The 23,821-nt window shown below is 42.9% G+C and overlaps 1 protein-coding gene across 1 annotated transcript; it reads right to left on the bottom strand.

The window, feature by feature from the left end:
- Positions 1 to 5,769: 5,769 nt before the first annotated feature.
- MRPL53 (mitochondrial ribosomal protein L53) lies at positions 5,770 to 16,068 on the bottom strand. The gene is made up of 3 exons (XM_074985721.1): positions 15,787 to 16,068; positions 12,117 to 12,229; positions 5,770 to 8,933 (listed from the first exon to the last, which is right to left on the bottom strand). Exons 1-3 carry the CDS (start codon positions 15,876 to 15,878, stop codon positions 8,806 to 8,808), a joined length of 333 nt encoding a protein of 110 aa, XP_074841822.1. The 5' UTR covers positions 15,879 to 16,068; the 3' UTR covers positions 5,770 to 8,805.
- Between the last annotated feature and the right edge of the window lie 7,753 nt (positions 16,069 to 23,821).

Genomic DNA, 23,821 nt, shown 5'->3' on the forward strand with positions numbered 1-23,821 from the left:
TTTTTAGACTGCATGGATGACAATTTTTTATTTCAGAAGATGGAAAAAGCTACTGGGGAGGGAAGCAGTTCTAGATCTGATTTTTAACAAATAGGGAGGAACTCACTGAGAATTTGAAAGTGGAAGGTAGCTTGGGAGAAAGTGACCATGACATAATGTAGTTCATGATTCCAAGCAATAGTGAAAGGGAGAACAGCAAAATAGAGAACATGGATTTCAGGAAAGCAAATTTGGTAAACTCAGAGACCTGGTCAGTAAGGTCCCATGGGAAGCAAGATTAAGAGCAAAAACAACTGAGAAGAGCTGGCAGTTTTTCAAAGGGACTTTATTAAGGGCCCAAAAGCAAACTTTACTGCTGCACAGGAAAGCTAGGTAGTGTGGTAAAAGGCCACCTGAACTTAGCCAGGAGATTTTGCATTATCTCAAAATCAAAAAGGAGTCACATAAAAAGTGGAAAGTAGGAGAAATTACAAAAGATGTATATAAGCAAACAATGCGTGTATTCAGGGGCAAGATTAGAAAGGCCAAGGCACAGAACAAACTCAAATTAGCTAGAAAATTAAAGGGTAACGAAGTAATTCTATAAATATATTAGAAGCAAGAGGAAGACCAAGGACAGGGTAGGCCCACTACTCAGTAAGGAGGGAGAAATAATATCAGGAAGCTTGGAAATAAGGAGAGGTGCTTAATGACTAATTTGTTTTAGTCTTCACCAAGGCTGATGCAGAAATATTGCATGCTAGTGGGAAGGGGGTAGATTTAAAGGATAAAATATGAAAAGAACGAGTTAAAAATTACTTAGAAAAATTAGACGTCCACAAGTCACCAGGGCCTGATGAAATGCATCCTAGAATACTTAAGGAGCTGATAGAGGAGGTTTCTGAGCCTTTAGCTATCATCTTTGAAAAGTCCTGGAAGTCAAGAGAGATTCCAGAGGACTAGAAAAGGGCAAACATAGTGCCCATCTATAAAAAAGGGGAAAAAGAACTACAGGAAAGTACAGAACAAGCAGTTTAACTTCTGTGCAGGGAAAGGTAATGGAGAAAATAATTAAGGAATTCATCTGTAAACATCTGGAAGAAAATAAGGTGATAGGTAACAGCCATCATGGATTTGTAAAGAACAAACCATGACAGACCAATCTGATAGCTTTTTTTGACCAGATAAGTCGTCTTGTGGATAAGGGAGAGGCTATGGATGTGGTATACCTAGACTTCAGTAAGGCATTTGACATGGTCTCACATTATCCTATCAATAAATTAAGCAAATACAACTTAGGTGGGGCCCCTATAAGGTGGGTGCATAACTTGCTGGATAACCATTCTCAGAGAGTAGTCATTAATGATTCACAGTCACGCTGGAAGGGTATGATAAGTGGGGTTCTGCAGGGGTCTGTTTTGGGACTGCTTCTATTCAATATCTTCATCAACAATTTACATATTGGCATAGACAGTATGCTTATTAAGTTTGCAGATGATACCAAGCTGGGAGGGGTTGCAACTATTTTGAAAGATAGGCTGATAATTCAAAATGATCTGGAAAAACTGGAGAAATGGTCTAAGGCAAACAGGAGGAAGTTTAATAAGGACAAATGCAAAGTACTCCACTTAGGAAGAAACAATCAATCCGTTTCATACATACAGAATGGGAAGCGACTGTCTAGGAAGCAGTACTGCAGAAAAGGAATTAGGGGTCATAGTGGACCACAACCAAATATGAGTCAACAGTGTGATGCTGTTGCAAAAAAAGCAAACATGATTCTGGAATGCATTAATAGGAGTGTTGTGAGCAAGACATGGGAAGTCACTCTTCCATTCTACTCAATGCTCATTAGGCCTCAGTTGGAGTATGGTGTCCAGTTCTGGGCACCACATTTCAAGAAAGATGTGGAGAAATTAGGGAAGGTCCAGAGAAGAGCAACAAGAATGATTAAAGGTCTAAAGAACATGAGATATGGGGGAAGATGGAAATAACTGGGCTTGTTTAGTTTAGAAAAGAGAAGACTTAGAGGGGACATGTAGCCGTTTTCAAGTACATCAAAGAGGGTTAAAAGGCAGAGGGAGAAAAATTGATCTCCTTGGCCTCTGAAGATAGGACAAGGAGCAATGAGCTTAAACTGCAGCAAGGGAGGTTTACAGTAGACATTAGGAAAAACTTCCTAACTGTTAGGGTGGTTAAACACTGGAATAAGTTACCTAGGGAGGTTGCAGAATCTCCGTTGCTGGGGTTATTTAAAAGCAGGTTAGATAGACACCTGTTGGGGATGATCAGATGGTGTTTGGGCCTACCAATAGAGCAGGGAACTGGACTTGATGACTTCTTGAGATCCCTTCCAGTTCTACTGTTCTATGATTCTATGAATGTTCTTTGGTTATCTCGAGACAAAGTTTAGTGTAGTTTTGCCACCTGAATTAACAAGATTAAGTCACTTTTGGACATGAAGGGCATCAAATATGCTGTGCTTTCAGACTGTGACTGGTTACTCAAGTTTTAGTATCTTGTCACCATTACTTGTCATTTGAATGAGTTGAACCATAAGCTACAAGGGCAAGGAAATGCAGTCCTGACTCTGCAGCAGACAGTGCTTGAATTTGAATCAAAATTGACCGTCTTCCTCAAAGATATTTAGACAGATTGGCACATTTTGAAAAATTACAAATGTCTCATGATTCTTATCAGAGAGAATCCAAATAACCGCCCTGATTTGCATCAGTTGGCCAGGTTTGTTTCAGAGCTCCTGATGGCATTCAAGTCTTACTTTGCTGACTTTCACAAACACAGCGCTCTATGTTTATAATTCATCCACATAATGTGTCCACTAAAGAACTGGATTTGCCAGTCATTCCCAGCATCTCAGTCAGCAATTTGGAAATGGAAACAGATTTCAAGGAGTTGGCTATCTGGGTGGAAAAATTGATCAAGCTGAGTTCTGATTTAGAACACCTTGCTCAACAACATACAGGACTGGCAAAACTGCACGAATGCGCTAACATGAAGAAATCGGATCATGGAGCTAATACAATTCTGCAGTCTTGGAAAGAACTTCTGTCACATACAATGTCATGCAGAATGTCAGCTTGGCCTTACTGTCACTGTTTGGCTCCATCTGTGTGTGAGCAGGCTTCCTCTCATTTGAATCACATCAGGAGTAATTTGCACTCAAGATTGGCACAAGAAACCCTGAGTGTGTGCATGAAGCTGATCAGTTATGATGCAAACTTCAAAGAAATGTGTGGAGAAAAATGCACCCGCTGAAGCCTCATTAAATAAAGTGTGCAAATACAATGGTTCATTTATACCATTATTAATCATCGTGTCAATTATCAATAATATTAAGTTGTATATTTTCAGTTATGCAAATGGGCATTCTTACACTAGCTCTTTGTTGACCCCTTGTTCTGAATTTTTATGTGGTTTGGCTCTTTGGTTTGAAAAAGTTGCTGACCCCTGCTCTAGCTCATCCTATGGTCACCTTCATGTTAGCTCAACCCGAAACAAATAATGGATTAATTTACTTGGATTTCAAATAAAGGGCTTTCAGGACAGGATCAGAGCACAGGTCCACAAAATCTAGTATCTTGCCTTTGGTAGTGGCCAATAACTGATTGTTAAATAACTACAAATGTGACAAGTTGTAAAGGGGGCTCTTTTTTCCCCTTTGCAGTGATTAGATTGTACCCTGCAGCAAGAAATTTCATTCACTTTGCCTCACTGTGTATGACTAGAAAGGACGTTATTGATCCTAAAATATCTAGCCTTTTCAAAACCCAACTAAAGTCCACCGTGAACTCGCAACCTGGATACATATTGAGTACAGAGGTACTTTTTTACCAATATTTTGTCTCAATTTACATTCCTTTATTTCACTAAGGTTGGGTCTATATTTGCCCCCAACTTCGAAGGGGGCATGGTAATCAGGCCGATAGGAGATTACTATTGAAGTGCTGTGGTGAATACACAGCACTTCATTAGGCTAATTCTTCCCTGCAGCAACTTCAAAGCTTCAGAATTCAAAGTGCTGGCATGCATGTAGCCATGGGCACTTCCAAGTGCGCGCACTACTTCGAAGTTCCTTTACTCCTCAGATTTCAAAGTGCCCACGGCTACATGCTTGCCAGCACTTCGAAGTTGCAGCAGGGGAGAAGAAGCCTAATGAAGTGCTGCATATTCACCGCAGCACTTCATTGGTAATCTCCTGTCACCCTGATTAACATGCCTTCTTTGAAGTTGGGGACAAGTGTAGACAAGTCCTAAGTTTTTTTCTTGTCCTTTAATTAAGTCAGCATAGGAAGGAAAGTGTGAACTGATTTTATGTGGTTTTATCAGTGTAGTGTTAGACCAGATTTCTGTGCATGCTTTGAAGTGCTATGTCAGGTCATTATCTTTTAGAGTCTGTCCTCTCCTCCCAAGAACCATTCATTTATATAATCAAAGGCCTTTTTAACTCTCAAATCAGATATTTTGAATGTGTAACCAGTCTAATTACTCCTTTTACATTTTTTACACTTACAACAACCATCAAAAAGAAATTTTGATTACAAATATCAAAATCTCCATAGCCATGTGTATTCTTCTGAGCATTTAGCACAGACAATATTACTAAATTAAAAGGATGTCTATAAGCTTCTTGAGTTTGTCACAAACTTGAATAACATATTTTATATGCTAAGGGATTGCCTACGTGTGAAGTTACTCAGTCAGCACTATTCCTGAATAACTTCATGTGTAGATACCCGTATTATGGAATCTACTTTGGACATAGATTAAACTAAACCAAAAAGTTACTTTTATTTTGGAATAAAAACTGAGGGCATGTCTACGCTGCAAAGTTAAATTGAGGGAAGGGAGCTTATGTCCGCCTAACTACGCAGGTGTACCACCACAGTGCTTCTCTAGCTACTTTAACTCACCGGCTATGCTGCCTTCATAAAACCACCTCAAGAAGCAGCATGGAGCTTAGGTCAGAATAGTTAAAGTGACACTGTCAGTGGAAACACTGTATTGCCTACCTCCCCTTAAGTGGCCTTCACAATGCCTGTGGTGACCACACTGGTCACCATTTTGAGTTCCACTGCCCTGCAGCCAAGTACAGAGGTGAACATCCCTTTCCTGTCAAAGCCCAGGAAGTTTTGAACTTGCTTTTCCAGTTTGCCCACCTAGCAACTGGCCAGCTGAGCACGCCAGCTCTATGCCGCAAACGTGCTCCTGCCTGCAGCCCATCGGAGGTGGTGGATCTCCTGGGTCTGTGGAGCGTGGCAACGGGTGCAGTCATGGCTCCACTTCAGCTGCAGGAATTTGATCTGGGCATGGAAGAGGCCTATAACGGAGACAGCAGCGGAGAGCTGTGTGAAAATGAAAGAGTTGCGGGAGGCGTATCAGAAGGCAAGGGAGGCACATACTCACTCTGGGGAAGGGACTGACATGGCACTTCTATGAGGGGGCTGGGCTCAGGCTGATGGTGTCTGGGTGGGAGGCTGGCGTGGGGAGTAGTCATGGCAGGAGGGTCAGAGTGCTTAGCCTCGGGCTGTAGGAAAAGAGGGCAGGGTTTTAAGGAAGAATGAAAGAAATAGAAATTAAACTTTTCCTGGACAAATAAAACCAGATGTCACTGGCGTTCACTTTTTCATATAGATGTAAACTGAGCAGGGCTAGCCTGCTGATGGAGGTTGGAAAATTAGTAGATTTTTTGTGTCTCTACTGTAGATTATTCATTAAAGAAAAGATTTACTTCCCGTGAGGAAGGTTTTAGTGGCAAAGCATAACCCATGTTTCAAGAGATCTTTAATAACTGTTACATTAAAATAAATTACAGCATTACATGGCTCTGTATATTGTTATTAAAAGTAAGTCAATGTCACAGGCAGATACTGTATTTCCATTACATTGCACATATTCCCAGAATTGGAATGTACTTTTGTTATCTGGCCTGTATGATGTGGGTTCGTACCCCAACCTCAATCACAGATGCAGAGTGGTATCCCTTGGACATTCACCTTTGGCAAAAGGAGGAGGAAAGTGTCTCAAAACCAAGCAAGTTTCAGGGCAAAAAAACAGACCAGTGCCTCCAATTTCAAGAATCTCCATGCAAGTGCCCCTTAGTGCACACACATATAAACATTTCCCTTCAATCTTTTCACAGCCACAACTTCTCAGTCTCTGCTGCATTGCATCAAAAGTCTCCGCATGTCACTTCCTTCAGAACCAGAGGTGAATGGAGCCCCACTTTCCCTCCTTACTCCTCAAAATCTGCTCCACAAAACAATCAGAAGATCTCCACAGCCATCAGCAATTCCAGCCCCAGAGTTATTTGTTGACCATTTCCTAAGCTTATAACAAGTTAGGGAGGTTGTAGATTGGATCCAACATGGCACTGGCTCTGGAACGTGGCCCTCACAAAAGAGAGGCCTTGGTTGTGCGTCGGTCAGCCATTGAGTCCATAGGGCAGTCTCTAGATCCCCCGTTTATAACATTTCCCCACTAACCGCTGATTGAATGTAGAGTATGTGCTTGCCCTTAATAGGAGCCCTATTTACAAATACAAAAACTTCTACTGAGCATGCCCAAAAACTATCAATAAAGCCACCATCCTGCTCTAGCTGTCTCTGGGCCTAAGAACTGACTCAGAGGATTCAACAAAACTCCATCTCTCACCCCCACTGCTTCTCTCCCCTTTTGCCTTAAAAAAATCAGCTGCATCACTATAAGCAGGTGGTTACATACACCTCATGGGAATGAATGCTGTAGCCATGTCTACTTTCGTAACTAAGTGAGATTCACTCGGAAAGCACGACATTTGCATGGTGATTTCCAGTAGGAATTTAAGGTTTTGGTTTTGATCCACAGAGCCCTAAATGGCTTGGGGCCCAACTACCCTTAAGACTTCCTTTCTGCAGTGAGGAACATAGTGGAGCCACCAAAACTGAGACTCTGCTGATTTCAAAGAAGAGGAACTGCTAATAGGACAATTTCTGAGGGAACCTTGCTTCTGGAACTGGCACAGCTTAGATGTGTTAGCATTCTGGGTATGCTCATCTATTTTAACGTGCTTGTGTGCCCTACATGGGGTGAGGTTTTATTTTTCAGGGAAATATTCTAACTACTATGGGATTATTGTGTTATATACTGAGCTTGTTAATGTATGAGTATAAAGGCTATGCTTTAAAATGGCTTTGGGCAGCAGAGTCCTTTTATTGCATTAAGGACATATGTCCTTTTGCCATGGTTTTAATATCTGTACAATGACTAAAGCATTGTTTCTCAAACTTTATTTAAAAAAAGTACCCCTTTTTAAAAAAAAATAATTTTAAGAACTACCAGGCTTCTCTTGCATGCCCCTAGGGATACATGAACCACCAGTTGAAAAACACAGTCCTAAAGTAATATGAGGTCTGGAAGCCAGTGCCATTCAACCTTTCCAGATTATTGTACCCTTTTCAGGAGTCAGATTTGTTTTGTATACCACCAAGTTACATCTCACTAACAAACTACTTACTTACAAAAACATGGATAAATATCACAGAATACTACTACTGAAAACCTGCTGACTTTCTACCATCTTATTATCAAATAAATCAATTGGAATACAAATATTGTATTTACATTTCAGTACAAGGCATATGAAACAGTAGAAACAAGTCAGTGTCTGAAAGAACTTTTAGACTGGACTGACTTTACTAGTGGTTTTTATGTAGCCTGTTTTAAAACTAAGCAAAATATCAGGATGAGTTGATGTATCCCCTTAAACACCTCAGTGTACCCCCAAGGATACACATAACCCTGGGTGAGAGAAACTGGACTAAAGGACGGATATGTAATGTAGTAAATATAAATTTAAAAACACCCATTACGGTGCATAGCAGGGTTGTGTCTAGAAGCCCCACATGGAGGAGGACCTCATTTGACGAGGCACTGTACAAACACAAACAACAACAAAAGCTTTAACCTATCTCCTCTTGCCACTTTTCTTAAATAAGAGGGAGCCTAATGGACACCACTGTTCTCCTTTCTGTGGCCCAAACCTACAAATCTGTACTGATAAACCTGCTCTTCCTTCTGCAGATTTTATGCATATGAAAAAAAATTCATAATTAGACCCACTCTGTTCTTGAGAAAAAACTAACAAATCTGTAGCACAGCAAATGACCTCTCTCTCCAAACATCAAATCATCTTTCACTTTGGGCTATATTCTGTGACCTTTATTCACAATACATAGACAGCACTTTTTCTCTGTGGATAGTCTCTTACAAAATGGATCTAACAGATTGTTGTTTGTTTTGTGACTTTGATTTCATTGCTGAACTAACTATACTGTTACTAAACTTCAGAGATTCTTCAATTCAAATCAGTTACTTAGGGCCAGACAAGAACACGATAGCATCTGTTCTGAATATTTTCAAAAAATACTGCAGCTGACTGAGAGCAAGCCAAGTTAATATCATAAATCTGTTCACCACGTTTATATTCATTGATTTAACTTTAAAACCAATAAAATTTGTTTTATCAAACTAAGTTTTGGGTACCAATGCATAACAAGTCTACTAAAACACTGTTCGAATTTAATTTTTTTCCATTTGTAACAAATTTATTAGGCTCACGTCATTATTCATATTAATATACATATAGGCATGGTACAAATCCAGTGTGTGCATGGTCAAGAGACTGATAGTTTCTGTATATGGCTAGAGGAATTCATTTGTACATCCAAAACCTGTCCACAGTCAGTTTCCTATGTAGTTCTGATTACAAAAGCTGCGTGCAACTTTCCCATCCATCCACAATTTTAAGCATAGTTGTTTCTTTGATCTTCAAGCTGTCTTCTTCTTAGTTTTCTCTTCTGCCTGAAGGTTTTTTGCTGTGCATCTTGAGTTGAAAGCTGATAACATTTCTGCTGCTGTCAAGTTGGCTCCTTTCATTACTAATCTGTCTCCATCAACTGTAAAGGAAATATTGTAAGTTTTTAGAGATGACAAAAAGTTGTAAGAAACAATTTAGCACACATTCAAATTAAGTTGAGTTCATTCAGTTTACTTGAAAGTATTCAGTGATACCATACCACTCAATCTACACACATAGCATACATTAAGAGCAAACAACGTTTTAAAGTTAATTGTTTACAACAACAAACACAACCTCCAGCTCTGAACTGCCTCATCTAGACATAAGGAAAAGCTCTCTGAGATATGATCTAGTTTCAGAACAGATGTAGTTTGCATTATTCTCTGAAGGTCAGCAAACTTGGACTTTAAGGGCATGTCTGCAGCAGGAAGGTAAATCAACCTATATTAGGTAGACTTATAGCCACCAGTGCTACATAGCCACAGTATCCTCCCTGGGTCAGTGATGCACTTCCATTGACCTAAAAGGGCAGTTTAGCTCTTGGTGTCATTAAAATAATCCCTTTCAGGAGAAACTCTGTACAGCATTGAGCTTCATCATCTAGTATATGCTGGCAAGAAACAAGGTGGTACATAAAGGAGGAAGAAAATACCCGAGAAACACTAAAAGAAAAGTATTATTTGCTTTATGTATCGAAGCCAAATCTTTGCATTGTAATCTAGTAATGGCAGCTGACCCAATTAAAATATGAAATTTTAAAAGAAACAAATAATCATCAGTAAAGTTAAAAAAAAAACAATGGGTAGATAAAAGCCATTTGCGCAGTGCCTCAAATCTGGGCTGCTTTTGGGGGTTGACACAAACCACTGGTGTAAGTTAGAGGAGCCCATGGAGCTGAGTGCACATCTCATAGCCCCCTTTCTACAAACATTTATACAGGTGAATAGTCCCACTGAGCTAACTTGGACAGCTCATTTAATCAAGTTGCTCAACTGCATAAGTAGCTGCAGGATCAGATTGTAAATTCTCAAGACCTGAGAAGTCTATGACTCCAATATTGCAAGTGAGACAGAGAGATACAGAGGTAGACTGGTCTCTGGGCAGCATGAAGCTGTGATGATTTCAGTAGGGCTCAGCACAAGTGCTAGGGTTCTCTTGCTGATCCTTCATTTCAGGATCAAATCATATGTTTTCAATGAAGTTCATCCTTTTGGGAGAGGAACATTCCCCTTCATCATCATCATCATCATCATCATGACCAACCATGGGCTCTGCACCCCGTTGGTGTCCAACACCTCCCTCACTTTTTCCTCCCATCTTTAACTGTCCAGTGCAGAGCAACTTAGTTTCCATAGACTAGCTCCACACCAATCTACTATATAATCTACCCATTCTCTGTGGGGTCTACCCCTCCTATTGGAGCTGTCCATTATGCCAAATACCAGGGTTTTGACTTTCCTCTTGTCATTCATTCTGCAGAAATGCCCGAATAGCTTTAGCTTACATTGTCAACCTTCTGCAATAGGTTCTCTTTTGGCTGTATCTTCCTATATAATTCCTCACTGGTGACCTTCTGCATCCATCCTATTCTCAGGATCTTTCTATGACAACTCCTCAAATGCCAATATCCTTCTCTTTGCATCTTTTGTTATCACCCATGTCTCACATCCATACAAAATGCTGCTGAATACACACGTTTTCAAGATGCTCAGCATCTTTCCTAAGCTAATCACTTTGCTTTTCCCAGTCTTACCCACTGCCTTCAAACTCACTCTTGCTTTTGCTATTCTAGGCTCTACTTCCTTCTTAGAATCTAGATCATAGGTCATGTTGCACCCCAGACACGAACTTATCTACATTCTCTAATTCGAGCCCATCTACTGATCTTCCTGCCTATTTCTTTATCTCCAAATACCATTGTCTTTGTTTTATTGATATTCATAATCAGTCTACTGATTCCCTTCCTGTTTTAGCACCTGCACCATTCTCACTAGCTTCTCTTCCTTTTCCTTGATAACTATATAATCTGCGAACCTCAAGTTGTTAAGTCTCATCCCATGTAGTGATATCCCTTCTACCTCTTCCTTGATCTTGTCCATCTCTCTCTCTAGGAGCATGATGAAGATAGTCATCGATATCAGATGTCCTTGTCTCATACCTCTACTCATTCGAAACCAATTTCCCAACTCTCCACACATGCTCGCTGAGGCCTCTGCATTGTCGTTGATATCCTTCAATAACCAGTCTGCTATCCACTCCACATGACTCCAACACCACTCAAGTCACTTTTTGATCTATCCTGGCAAATGCCTTCTTAAAATCAAAGAAGCAATTGCACATGTTCTTGTTCTTTCATTAAGCGTTCTCTGTTCTCAATCTTAGTGCCAATACTTGCTGTATGGTATTTCTAGCTTTCCTGAATCCCACTTACTCATCCATTAGATGTTCTATCTGTGATCTCAGTCTTTCCAACAGTATCATCATCAGCACCTTGCCTAGATCACTCACTAGGGCAATTGTTCTGTAGTTCTTGTACTCCAACATACTTCCTTTCTTGTGTATTGTCATTAGCACAGATCTTGTCCATACCTTAAGTGCCTTCCCTTCTTTCCAGGCTATATTATAGTCAGTGTATTTCCTGAATCATATTTTCTCCACCATATTTGGTCATCTCTCCCATTATCTTAATTCCAGGGCTCTTGTTGTTCTTTAATCATTTCACTGTTCTTTCTACTTCCTCCTTAAAAATATCAGTCTCGTTCTCAATGCTCAGTGGTGATATCTCTTTCAGCTCTTTCATAAGTTGTACAACACCTTGCACAATGTTGTTCTAATCCATAATGGGAATGTCAAGGCGCTTCTACACACTGAACCTCTCTACCTAGCACCCTGGGACCTGATTGGTGCTGGATAAGAGAATTTTCTGAACAACAAGACATCAAAATTGCCTAGCAGCATTACTACCACTTCCACTGCTCATTCGGTTCTTAAAAGACATTGAGGAGTAAATTCAGCTAAATAACAGCACAGAACACTGAGAGCCAGAACTGGTGGCTATAAGCAACCTTTATGGGACTGCAGGAAGCTTGGCCACATCCATGATAAGTGATCACCTGGCTAACTAAAATCATGCTCGATTACAGATGTTGCCAGAGGAGAGAGTGCTGGGCTACAGAGGTTCAACCTGTATAATACAAATTACAGAAAACAACCACAGATACCTTCTAGTGAGAGTCTAGAACAGCTATGTTCCCTTTAAGATTAATGATAAACTTCTTACCAAACATGATGTCTATAACTGGTTCAGACCCATCGTGTCTTACATCTGTTTTCACTACACAGTTGATATTGGAGGCACGAGCTTTTCTACTGTTTACATGTTCAAGAAATATTCTGAAAAGATTTAAGAAATATAGATTAAGTAAGAATACGCTGAACATGTTTCTGCAATTAATTTGCCTAGTTTGATGCTTCTGTCTAGCCAAAGTTAAGATTTATATTTACTGTCCCAGTTCTATAAGGAATCCCATTAATGCAGATTCAACTGCATGATCATTTTAACAAAGAAAGCTTAAAATCCTATTTCCTTTTCACGATTTTGTTTACCTTCTGCATTTCTTTTATCTGGGAAAATACAATCAATCAAGTCCACTTCATTTTGCTTTATAAACAGTTTTACTTTCAGTTTGTCAGTGTTTCAATGTTTGGACTACAGAGAAAAGTTTTTGTTTATCAAAACAAAAAAGCAGTCAAGTAGCACTTTAAAGACTAACAAAATAATTTATTAGGTGAGCTTTTGTGTGACAGACCCACTTCTTCAGACCATAGCCATACCAGAACAGACTCAATATTTAAGGCACAGAGAACCAAAAACAGTAATCAAAGTTGATAAATCATAAAAAAATTATCAAGGTGAGCAAATCAGAGAGCAGAGGGGAGGGGAGTTTAGAATTAGATTAAGCCAAGTATGCCAAAGAGCCCCTATGTCCCAGAAAATTCGCATCACAGTTCAAACCACGTACGTTTCCATTGGATTTCCTCCCAACTCCATATTAACATTCTCAATGATTTACTAAAATTTGTGTACCTTGTTTATTTTTCCAACATTTACTTTTTAGCCAAAGTTTAACTAATAGGGTTGCTTTGAAGCCACGTAAGTCACCTGCAAGAGTCAGGAAGGGATTCCCTATATAAGCACCGATGTACTCTGTTGTGTGTGGTTTTTATTGCCTTCCTCTGAAGCATCAGAGATGAACACAGCTGGAGATGACACTGGATGGGTTGAGGCAGAGCTCTGAGATAGCACCAAGCATTCTCTCAAGATGTTGGCTTACTGCTTCTTGCTCACATGCTCAAGGTCTAACTGACTGCCATATGTCAGGGCAGGCAGGAATTTTCTCTGAGGCCAAATTGGCAACGACTCTGGTTGTGTATTGCCTTTTTCTATAGCATATGGGTGACAGTTACATGCCAGGATTAGATGCGTATTTCTCACTCATTTCCCTGCCATTGTAAAGGTCTTTGGCACTGGTGCACCTTGGTCCCTTCTATTCTTGACCTGAGGTCTCAAGAGGACTGCAATACTTTGGTTTAATTTCAGTTGTTGGGTTTAGTTCGAAGGTACTAAGTGGTGCTGGTGGCAACCTGTAGTCAGGTCAGACTAGATTACCTGGTTATCCCTTCCAGCCTTAACCTTTATTACCATGTGTATATGCACTTCCACACCTGCAGGGATGTATAAAATAACTCCTCAAACATGCTCCAAGTCTGTAATTTATGTTACTTTAAAGCAACATTTCTTGAGCTTTTTGAGACCACAGAACACCAAACAATATGTTTTATGTGGAACACCTATGAAAATTTTCTTTTAAAAAAAAAAACAACCCCAAAAAACTAACAGGGACAGATACTGCAAAAACAAAACAAAGTCATTTTATCAGGTGTCATAGGAACGAAGTAGTAACATTGTATCTGGTTTTAATATCAGAAAACATATACCATCAGTGTATGGTATCAAAAAGTGTCAGATGCTCACAACGTTCCTGAGGGTTGTTCACAGAACGTGATTTAAGAAACATTGCTTTAGAGAACAACAAGAAGTTGTGTGGCACCTTATAGACTAACAGATATTTTGGAGCATAAGCTTTTGCGGGCAAAGACCTGCTTCATCAGATGCATGGGGGGTGTGCTGTCAGAGGGATATTTAAAGAATTGGGTCCCAGAAAAAGGGAGGGCCTGAGCTGACGGCGTCTATTCAGCAAGTTGGAAATGGCCCATTATCAATAGTAGGTATCAAAAGAGGAAAAAACACGTCAGATCAGACGGGGATGTGAGCCACTGTCAGAGTCTAATAGGGAGATGTTAACACCCAGGGCAGAGAAGCTGCCTTTGTAAACTGCGAGCCACTGCCAGTCTGTGTTTAAGCCTTGGTTAATGGAGTCAAATTTGCAAATAAATTGCAGCTCAGAGATTTCTCTCTCCATTTAATTTTTGAAATGTCTTTGTCTCAGGACTGTCACCCTTCAATCTGCTCCTGAGTGTCCAGGGACAGGGACATTGAAGTGTTCCCGCACAGGCTTCTGTGCATTACCGTTCCTGATGTCTGATTTATGTCCATTTATTCTTTTACGTAACGTAAGTGTCCTGAGTACACCTCATAGACTCAAAAACAGGGCAATTTTTTAAAGGTTGCTTTTGAGCACAGGAGCATTTGTTTTTAATCTCAGTTTGTAGTTATCTGACCTGCGGGCTTTGTTAAACATTTAAGGTTGGCAATACTACTAAAAACTGACAATAACGGGAAGAAGGAAAGTACTTCTGCTGACTCTCCCTCTGCCCAAGTGGAGTTGTCTTTGTAGTTGGTAACTAATCTAAAACCGATCGCTTGCCGTAGGACCCACAGAACAGCAAGTAACCCTCCACCACCACACCCACACACACACCCACCAGACCATTTTTATGGAGTGTTTTTGAAACCACAGAGCCCTGTAAGTAGAATCAAAGATACCCTGGGACCATCAATGTCCTTGACTAGAGAAGATAAGGGCGAAAGAGGGTGAGCAGACTGGGGGAGCCAGAACCACTCACTGCCCTTCACCAGTCTCCACCTCCCACAAGCAGAGCAAGTCCTGTGAGCCTCTCACTGCCACATCTCCCAGCGGGCTGCGGAGGGAGTGAGGTGCAGGCAGGCAATGGGAAAGACCTCACTTGCTAGGCTGAATGGGGCTCAGGCTCCCTGAGGGACACATGGGAGAACAGAGAGGCCAGGCTGACCACCACCTTCGGGCTCCGCCTTTGAACAGGTGAGGAGATTGGTTGCCCAGTGAGGGGGACTTGGGGGTCACTGGCTGCTCCCCATGTGGGGTGGGGGGCAATGGGGTTCACTGCCTGCTCCCCAGGTGCAGGGGCTAGGGGGTGACTGGCTGCTCTGCAGCTGAGGGGAAAATGCGGGTCACTGCCTGCTCCCCAGGTGAAGGGAATGGGGGGTGACTGGCTGCTCCTCGGGTTGGTGGGGGGAGAAATGAGGCACAACTGGCTGCTCCCTGGATTGGGGGGGGAATGGGGGTCTCTGGTAGCTCTCAGGGGAGGTGGGAAATGGGCAAGACCGGCTGCTCCCTGGATGGGGGTGGAAATGGGGGGTCACTGGTAACTCCCCGGAGGTGAGGGAATGGGGGTGACTGGCTGCTCCCCGATGGGGGAAATGGGGGCACTGGATGCTCCTCGTGTGGGTGGGTGAGAAATGGGGCACGACTGGGTGCTCCCTGGGTGAGGGGAAAATGGGGGTCACTGGCGGCTCCCCGGGCGCTGGGGAATCGGCGCGACTGGCGGCTCCCCGGGCAGGGAAACGGACGCGACCGGCGCCGCCCGGGGGTAGGGGGGGTCAATGGGGACGTAGCTGGACTGGCCGCTCCCCGCGGCGGGCTCTGGCCGCCCTCCCGAGCTCTCCTCACCGCGTGGCTTCCACGTGGGTCTGGAAAGGGCAGAACCGGACCATGACGCTCTTCACGTGCTTGAGCACCACGGTGGCCTTGGGCACCGCCATCTTCTCCGTGCGCTGCCTGGCACTACGATTCCCACAAGCCCCTTCGCCGAGGCGAGCGCCCGTCGGAGCGCCCGGCCCTGTGGGAAATGTAGTTCGCGGCGGGCGGTCTGCGCCGCGGCCGACCCCGGACTGCCGGAGCCCAGGCTCGTGCGCTCGGAGCGCACCCAGATGGGCAGCCTGGCCTGGCCTCGCGGGCGAGCTGAGCGCGGAGGTCGCGTCCTCTCTCGCGGCGCGGGGCGGGGCGTTTGGTATGTGTGCTCCGCTGTCACTCACTGCAAGCCGCTACCCCCGGCTCGGAAGCGGGCTCCCATTTACCCTGGGAGCGACGGGCGGGGGGCGGCGTGCCCTGGCCCTCGCCCCCGACCCCGACCCCGACCCCGACCCCGTAGCGTTGAGCTTACAGCGCAGGGCAAAGCGCCTTAAGGAACCAGGAGAAGAAGGACCCGGCCTACCTGAGGCTTCACCCCTCGAGTTCAGCCCAGCTGTTAGGAAATCTGATTCTCTTCGGCTGAGTCGACACTAGCGGGCTCTTGGGAAGGTCCCGTGGGGCGTCTGCAGCAAAGCTCCCCTGAAAGTCATAGAATCATAGAACACTCGGGCTGGAAGGGACCTCAAGAGGCCATCGAGTCCAGCCCCCTGCCCCAATGGCAGGGCCAAGTACTGTCTAAACCATCTCTGATAGACATCTATCTAACCTGTTCTTAAATATCTCCAGCGATGGAGATTCCACACCCTCCCTTGGCAATTTATTCCACTGTTTGACCACCCTGACAGTTAGGAACTTTTTCCTGATGTCCAACCTAAACCTCCCTTGCTGCAGTTTAAGTCCATGGCCTCTTGTTCTATCCTCAGAGGCCAAGAAGAACAAGTTTTCTCCCTCCTCCTTATGACTCCCTTTTAGATACCTGAAAACTGCTATCATGTGTCCCCTTTTCCAAACTAAACAAGCCCAATTCTTTCAGCCTTTCTTCATAGGTCACATTCTCCAGACCTTTAATCATTCTTGTTGCTCTTCTCTGGACCCTCTCTAATTTCTCCACATCTTACTTGAACTGCGGTGCCCAGAACTGGACACAATACTCCAGCTGAGGCCTAATCAGCACAGAGTAGACCGGAAGAATGTCTTCTGTCTTGTTCACAACACAAAAGTAAATGGAAAGAGTGCGGTGCTCCTTTCGAAATCGCTCTTCCTTTCCCGTTTCAGGGAGAGCTCCCCCTTTCCAAAGCTTCTTTCCAACAAAAACATGGGTAGACGCTCTGCAGGGCCTTTTTGAGAATGAACAGCCCTCCTGGGGCCTGATTTTTTGATCCCTGGCTCCATCTTTCAAAAGAGCAGGGGCTGTGTGGATGCTGTCTTTCGAAACAGCAGATCACTCTTTTGATCTGCTTTTTTGTGTATAGCCCCACTCTTTGAAAGAAGTTTGTATGGAAGAGATCGTCTGTAAGGGCTTCTTTTGAGAGATGTCTGTAGTGTAGACCTAGCCTTCCTGTTAACATTTTTATACTCTTTTCTTTGTCAAACCAGCCAAGCAGCATGAGTGAAACATAAAACTATAAACATGTTACATACAACTGACAAAGTTCCTTTGGGGCCTTTGTAGTTTCTTCATACATGGCTCCACACCAACTGGGTTTGTGTTGATAGACACTTAGGCTGGGTCTACACTAGAGAGTTTTGTTGACAGAAGGGGCCTTCTGTCAACATAATTCATGGAGAATCTACACACTGAAAGCATTCTGTTGACAAAGTCTCGACAGCATTATCCCTCAAAGGCTATGTCTACAATAGGGGCATCTGTCGACAGAAGTTACTGTCAACAGGGTAATCTGGACAGAACTTCTGTTGACATCCCAGCATGGGGCTGGGAGCTGGAGTCCTTGCCAGTCCCACAGCAGCATTGTCCAGGAGCCGGAGTTCCCAAGCTCACAACAGCATGGGGCAGGAGCCAGAGTGCCTGATCCCCATGGCAGAGTGGGGCTGGGAGGCTGCTGTGGGGCTGGGAGACAGAGCCCCCCACTCGACCCCTCCAGGCAGCCCCAGCTGTGGAAACCCAGATGTGGGGAGGTGAGGAGCAGTACCAGCTCCTGTTTTTTACAAAAAAAGCACTGAGAAAAATCTATGAGGGAAGATTTAAAAAATTTGATTAGTCTGAGAAGAGAAGACTGAGGGGCACATGATAACAGTTTTGAAGTTCATAAAATGTTATTACAAAAAGTAAGAAAAATTGTTCTTCTTAACCTCTGAGGATAGGACAAGAAACAATGATCTTAAATTGGAGCAATGGAGATTTGGGTTGGATATTAGGAAAGTCTTCCTGCTTATCAGTGTGGCTAACCACTGAAATAAATTGCCTGGGGGGACTGTGGAATCTCCATTGCTGGAGATTTTCAAGAATAGGTTAAACAAAGATCTGTCAGGTATGGTCTAGGTAAAACTTAGTTCTGCCATGAATGCAGGGGTCTGGACTAGATGACTTCTTGAGATCCCTTCCAGTCCTACCATTCTGTGATTATGTCATGTGATGAAGCCTCCAGGAATACGTCCCACCAGAATGGATTACCCTGTTTGGCACAAGAGGTATCACTTGACAAATCAAGGCTTCCTATACTTCCTTGTATGTTTCTCTGCCTTCATAGAATTTGGAATTGTAGGAGGTAAGGATATAAAGACCTGTATCCTAAGGCCTGATCCTGTAAGGTCACTGAGTATGCACAGACACATTGAATCAGAGCTTATTGCAGGATCTGAGTCAATTTCTTTAAGATGTCCCTAGTGGCTTCCACCACTTCTCCCATGGCCTCCTCTTCTTTGATCATATCTATCCATTTTCAAAACTAATTTTTTATAAGAATGGTTGTATGCTAATGAAGGTCAATCTGTATCATTACTGTTACAAAATATAGAGAAGAGACCTTGGGAAGAGTCTGATAGGAATGCAAATAAAGACTTTTTACATGGATGCCTTAGAATATATATATAACCAATGGTAAGATAAACCAGCTAAATAACGCTAGTAAACAGATGTGAAACGAAGAAAAAAACAAAAAAAAGTAAGAAATGGTGTGGGGAAAGAAGAAGGAGGGAGAGACGGAAGGAAAAGAAAGGGAGAGAAAAAGGAAAGAAAAAGGAAGGGGAAGGAGGAGTCATTTATCACTTCCTCCTCCTCTCCCCTCTTATTAAACCAGCAGCCAGTCAGGGGCAGTGGCCACTCTGAGTTCCAAGGCAATGCATATGGGCTCACTGGTTGGCTAGCAGTGCAGTTCGTCAGGGAGCAGGCCAGCAGCTATTCCTAGTTGGTTTGGTTCATGACACCATTTCACACAGATAGAAGATTCAAATATACACTTAACCATTTGAGGTAATAAACAGACATGTTATTCCCTTTAAAGAACAGCAGTCTTTAAACACTTGTTCTGTCCAAGACAGTGTTGGGCAGAACAGGACACACATTTCTGAGGGGAGGCATGTGTGTGTGGAACCTGAAACAAGGGTTGTGTTCTGGTCACCTTGCGGTATAATCACATGTGAAGAGAACCATAGTGTAAGTGTTGCTGGCAGGCTGCAGTTACATGGAAACACTCAGGCTACGTCTACACTACAGAGCTATGTAGACAAAACGGGTTTTGTCAACCAAACTTGCAGAGCATGAAAACACAAACCGTGTTTTGTCAACAGAAACTGTTGAGAGAAAAAAAAGTAGACAATTTGGAGGGCCCGTTTGTCAACAGAGCAGCTCAAAAGATCTATCTGCTTTTATGTGCAGACGCAATCTGTCGACAGAAGTTTTGTCAGAACATCTCTTCCGGCAGTAACTTCTGTAGGCAGGTGCTTCTACTGTAGACATAGTCAGTGGGGTCTACATTCTGTTTGTGAGTGGCCTACTTGGGAGCTACATCAGCAAGGCATTGTAAGGCACCCTAGGCTGCAGGTCAGGGGGCTGACAGCTTCTGTGGCCCCAGACAGGGCAATCCTTGAGGCAACAGAGGTGGGGCCTGGAGCATCCAGGCCTCAGCGCCACCCAGAGTACGGTGCTCTCGCCGCACACCCCACCCTCTCCAGCCATGCAGAACATATGGCATTCCAGTGGTGATTTAAAAGGCCTGAGACTCTGGGTCCTGCAGCTGAAGCAGTAACAGCAACGGCAGCTGGGAGCCTCAGGCCCCTTTAAATTGCATGGCCTCCTTTGTCCCCCTGTTGGCAGGCCTCATTGCAGGGCAGGAATGATACCACTCCACTGCTCTATACTGTATCTTAGTATGTCACATTGATAAATTGTTCTGTGAACAAGACAAGAAGTAATGGGCTAAATTTGCAGCAAGGGAGATTTACGTTAGATATCAGCAAACACTTCCAAACTATAAATGTAGTTAAGCTCTGGAACAAATTACCTAGAGAGCTTATGGTGTTGCTGTCACTGGAGGTTTTAAAGAGCAGGTTAAACAAACCACTGTCAGGAATGGTCTGGGTAATACTTAGCCCTGCCTGTCCTATTGAGGTCCCTTCCAGTCCTATATTTCCTTGATTTTATCTGCAATACTAATCACATTTTTTAAAAGGCACAGTATGGCAAATCTGTACATGCATAGTAGACTCATGTCATTTGTACCAAAACCAGTCAGTACGTTATGTCTGGATGCACAGTTTCCTATTACCAGTACTTCTCATATGAGCCTCATCTTTTGTTTACAAGTTTATGCACAGAAAATAATTGAGATACAAATGTCTCCATGCTGTATTCTTGTAGTGTAATCGAAGTACATCTCTGGACACAAGTTCCCCAAAAACAGTAAGAATAGCTCTGTTGCTTCTATACAGGAATTCCAAATGCAGTGTGATCAGGGATGCACAAACTTATTGCATCATTATAGATATAGATCTTAGCCATTTTGAAATATTTGTCAGGTGTTGCCTGAATCTATAATAATAGACTAGAAATTACATTAATTTCTACAATTTATATCGAAATATAAGAGAAACAACATTGCGGTGCAGGAGTTGTTGAGAAAAGAGGAATTATGTCAGAACAATAGACAGTAAAAGACAATTCAGATAAGTGTTCCTAGGAAAATTACCAAACACTATAACAGTGACCAAAAATCTCCAATTAACTTTATTTAACTTTAATATTGATCTTACAGGGCTGTCTACAGGAATGAGACTTCTGGAATACTATTCATTTTTACTGGAAATTTACAATAAAATAAGCAGTCAGAGACCCTCATATCTATTGTAAACATCTCAGAGCCCCCATCATAGCCAATTCAGTGCTTCTTTCTGGGCTTATTTCTCCTGTTAAAAATGTGCATATACCTACACACACTTACATATAAATTGCACTCAATTCCGCTTAGTTTTGCTGCAGTTTATATAATACAGCTAACACCATGGGAAGGTTTTATTGATTCAGTTACAGATAATTTAAAAAAATAAGCAAAACCTATTTTTTATGTATGGTAAGTACTCTGAGGTTAGGGGCTCAAGTCATGAGCAAAGTGGTAGACCAGATCCCCAATGAGACAGTAAAATAATATACTAGGTTAATTTTTAAAAAGTTGTGAAGGAACTTGCCTGAAGCTGTCTACAATGAGAAGTCTTTTTATTAGCTATAAAGCTCATTTCATGATCTATAAAACTATTACGATCATGAAGAAGAAATAAACATCCCACATGTGCTGCACAGACTTCTGTTAGAAATTCTTCATCTACCCACCAATCTTCTACCAATCTACAACATTTACTGATCTTCAGAGCCACATGGATTTAGGTGGCTTGAGCTCTGCAAGATACGGAAAAAATGGCAATCTCCTCCACGTTTGGACCTGAAGAATTGAGACAGTTGGAATTGAATGGCAAGAACAGCATGGCCATGTCTACACTCGCCAAAAACTTCAAAATGGCCATGCAAATGGTCATTTCAAAGTTTACTAATGAAGCGCTGAAATACATATTCAGCGCCTCATTAGCATGCAGGCGGTGGCGGCACTTCAAAATTGGCGCAGCTCGCCACCGCGCAGCTCATCCAGACGGGGCTCCTTTTTGAAAGGACCCTGCCTACTTTGAAGTCCCTTTATTCCTATGAGCAGATGGGAATAAGAGGACTTCAAAGTAGATAGGTCCGTTCGAAAAGGAGTCCCATCTGGACGAGCCGGACGGTGGTGAGCCGTGTCAATTTCGAAGTGCCGCGGCCGCCCGCATGCTAATGAGGCACTGAATATGTATTTCAGCACTTCATTAGTAAACTTCGAAATGGCCATTTGCATGGCCATTTCAAAGTTTTTGGCTAGTGTAGACACGGCCATGAAGTGTTAGACACAAACATGCTGAAATAAAGGTACCTCAGCTATAAGTTTGAAGAGTGTTCACCTCCAGTCTGGTACTTAAAATTATATTTAGGCTCCATATGTTCATAGGAATTTATGCACCTATAGTTATTACACAAATCTGAAAATGTTGGGCCTACAGCTGTGGATTAGAAACCAGTTCTATTGAGCATGCCACACATTTTCGGCAAAACTGATGCCTGAATAGTGATCCTCTAATTTCAGTTCCCATTTTTCTTTACAGAACTAAGCAGGTTGAACAGAAATAAGCTCTGGCTGTTGATTTCAAGTATCATAACATTAGGAGTTACAAAAAGCCAGGCAGTCTATGGGTGAAGGAAATAATATAGACCAAATATTATTGCCAAAAATTATCCCAAGGCTACCACCTCTCTAACTTGATTTATAAACAGTAACCAAAATTAGGCCAAAGATCATTATCTAGAAATACTTGCTGTCTGGGCTGTCCCTAGGCAAGCAGGTTGGCCCAGGACAAATCAGTCTATATGGGCTGCCCTTAACAATTTTTATACAGGTGAAATCTGCTGTGGGGAGGGGACACCAGTGCTGAGGGATGATGGAGAATCACAGGGTGGCACCAACTTGCCCCCTGTTCTGGGGTGGTGGGGTGTCCAGAAAAAAGGAGAGGTGCAGGGTGTAAGGGCAATAGATGGGGTTAGACTAGCTCCAGCATGTTCTGCTGGTGCTAGGATGCGGGGGCCGGTGTGAGGACGGGCTGGGATCACTGCTGCTGCAGCTGGTGGAGACTGAGCTAGATCCCCACATAACACACGTTCCCTGAAGCACAGGGCCCCCAAAGTGCAGGGTCTGCAGCCGTCTCACTGATTCGCCATACCCCAGGGAAAGTTCTGCTTGCAGCACATTTTTGTATGTTCTCTTTGCCAATCTTAGCAATCAAGTAAGTGTTGTCTTCAAGCTATTCCTATTAACTGGCATGTGCCTAACTCCTTGGTACAGCTTGCATGGAAGCATGGGACTGATGTAAAACCCATATGTGACCCAGCTCTTTTTTGCTCGGATAAATAGTTCTAGAGTAATTCAAACACATATTTAAAAACGCAACCTGTCACTTCCAATATACGGTCACCTCTCTGCTAAGTGGTAACTGACTGTGTGGGGAAGATGACTTACAGGTCAAATTCTACTTGGAGGAGTGGTGTGGAGTCCGGGTATTTTCTTAGAGTAATTTGTTTATTTGGATGCATATACAGGCCTGGAATGGGGTGGTCACAAATGCCCTGCAACCAAGCCCCTTTTTCTCGGACCGTTAGCCAAAACACTAATACCTGTTTCCTAAGAACCTGAAATATTGCCTCTAGGTAGAGAGCGAAAGACAAAGAGCTAATTGTCCCCAGAAGAACTTGCCTCACAAAACTAACAATGGAGCATTATTTCAAAGATTGTCCATTGCTCCCTTGGTCAGAAAAAAGCCACCTAAAGCTGTATGCAACAATTCTGCTTGGAGCTTCTCGACCAGTGTTTCTTAAACTATGTTCTGCAGAACACTGGCGTTCCATGAACAGCTCGCAGGTGAGCTGCAAGCATCTGACACATTTTGATATCAAACACGGATGGTACATATTTTCTGTTATTAAAACCAG

This window comes from Carettochelys insculpta, chromosome 2, assembly GCF_033958435.1.
Source record: "Carettochelys insculpta isolate YL-2023 chromosome 2, ASM3395843v1, whole genome shotgun sequence".
Lineage (NCBI taxonomy): Eukaryota > Metazoa > Chordata > Testudines > Carettochelyidae > Carettochelys > Carettochelys insculpta.

What these genes read in the sequence shown, in the direction of transcription:
- MRPL53 (XM_074985721.1), bottom strand. Translation starts at nt 15,878, where the DNA reads ATGGCGGTGCCCAAGGCCACCGTGGTGCTCAAGCACGTGAAGAGCGTC. An exon ending in ACCCACGTGGAAGCCACGCG is followed by an intron (nt 12,230 to 15,786) that starts GTGAGGAGAGCT and finishes AAATCTTTTCAG; the next exon opens with AATATTTCTTGAACATGTAA. An exon ending in AGTTATAGACATCATGTTTG is followed by an intron (nt 8,934 to 12,116) that starts GTAAGAAGTTTA and finishes TTTCCTTTACAG; the next exon opens with TTGATGGAGACAGATTAGTA.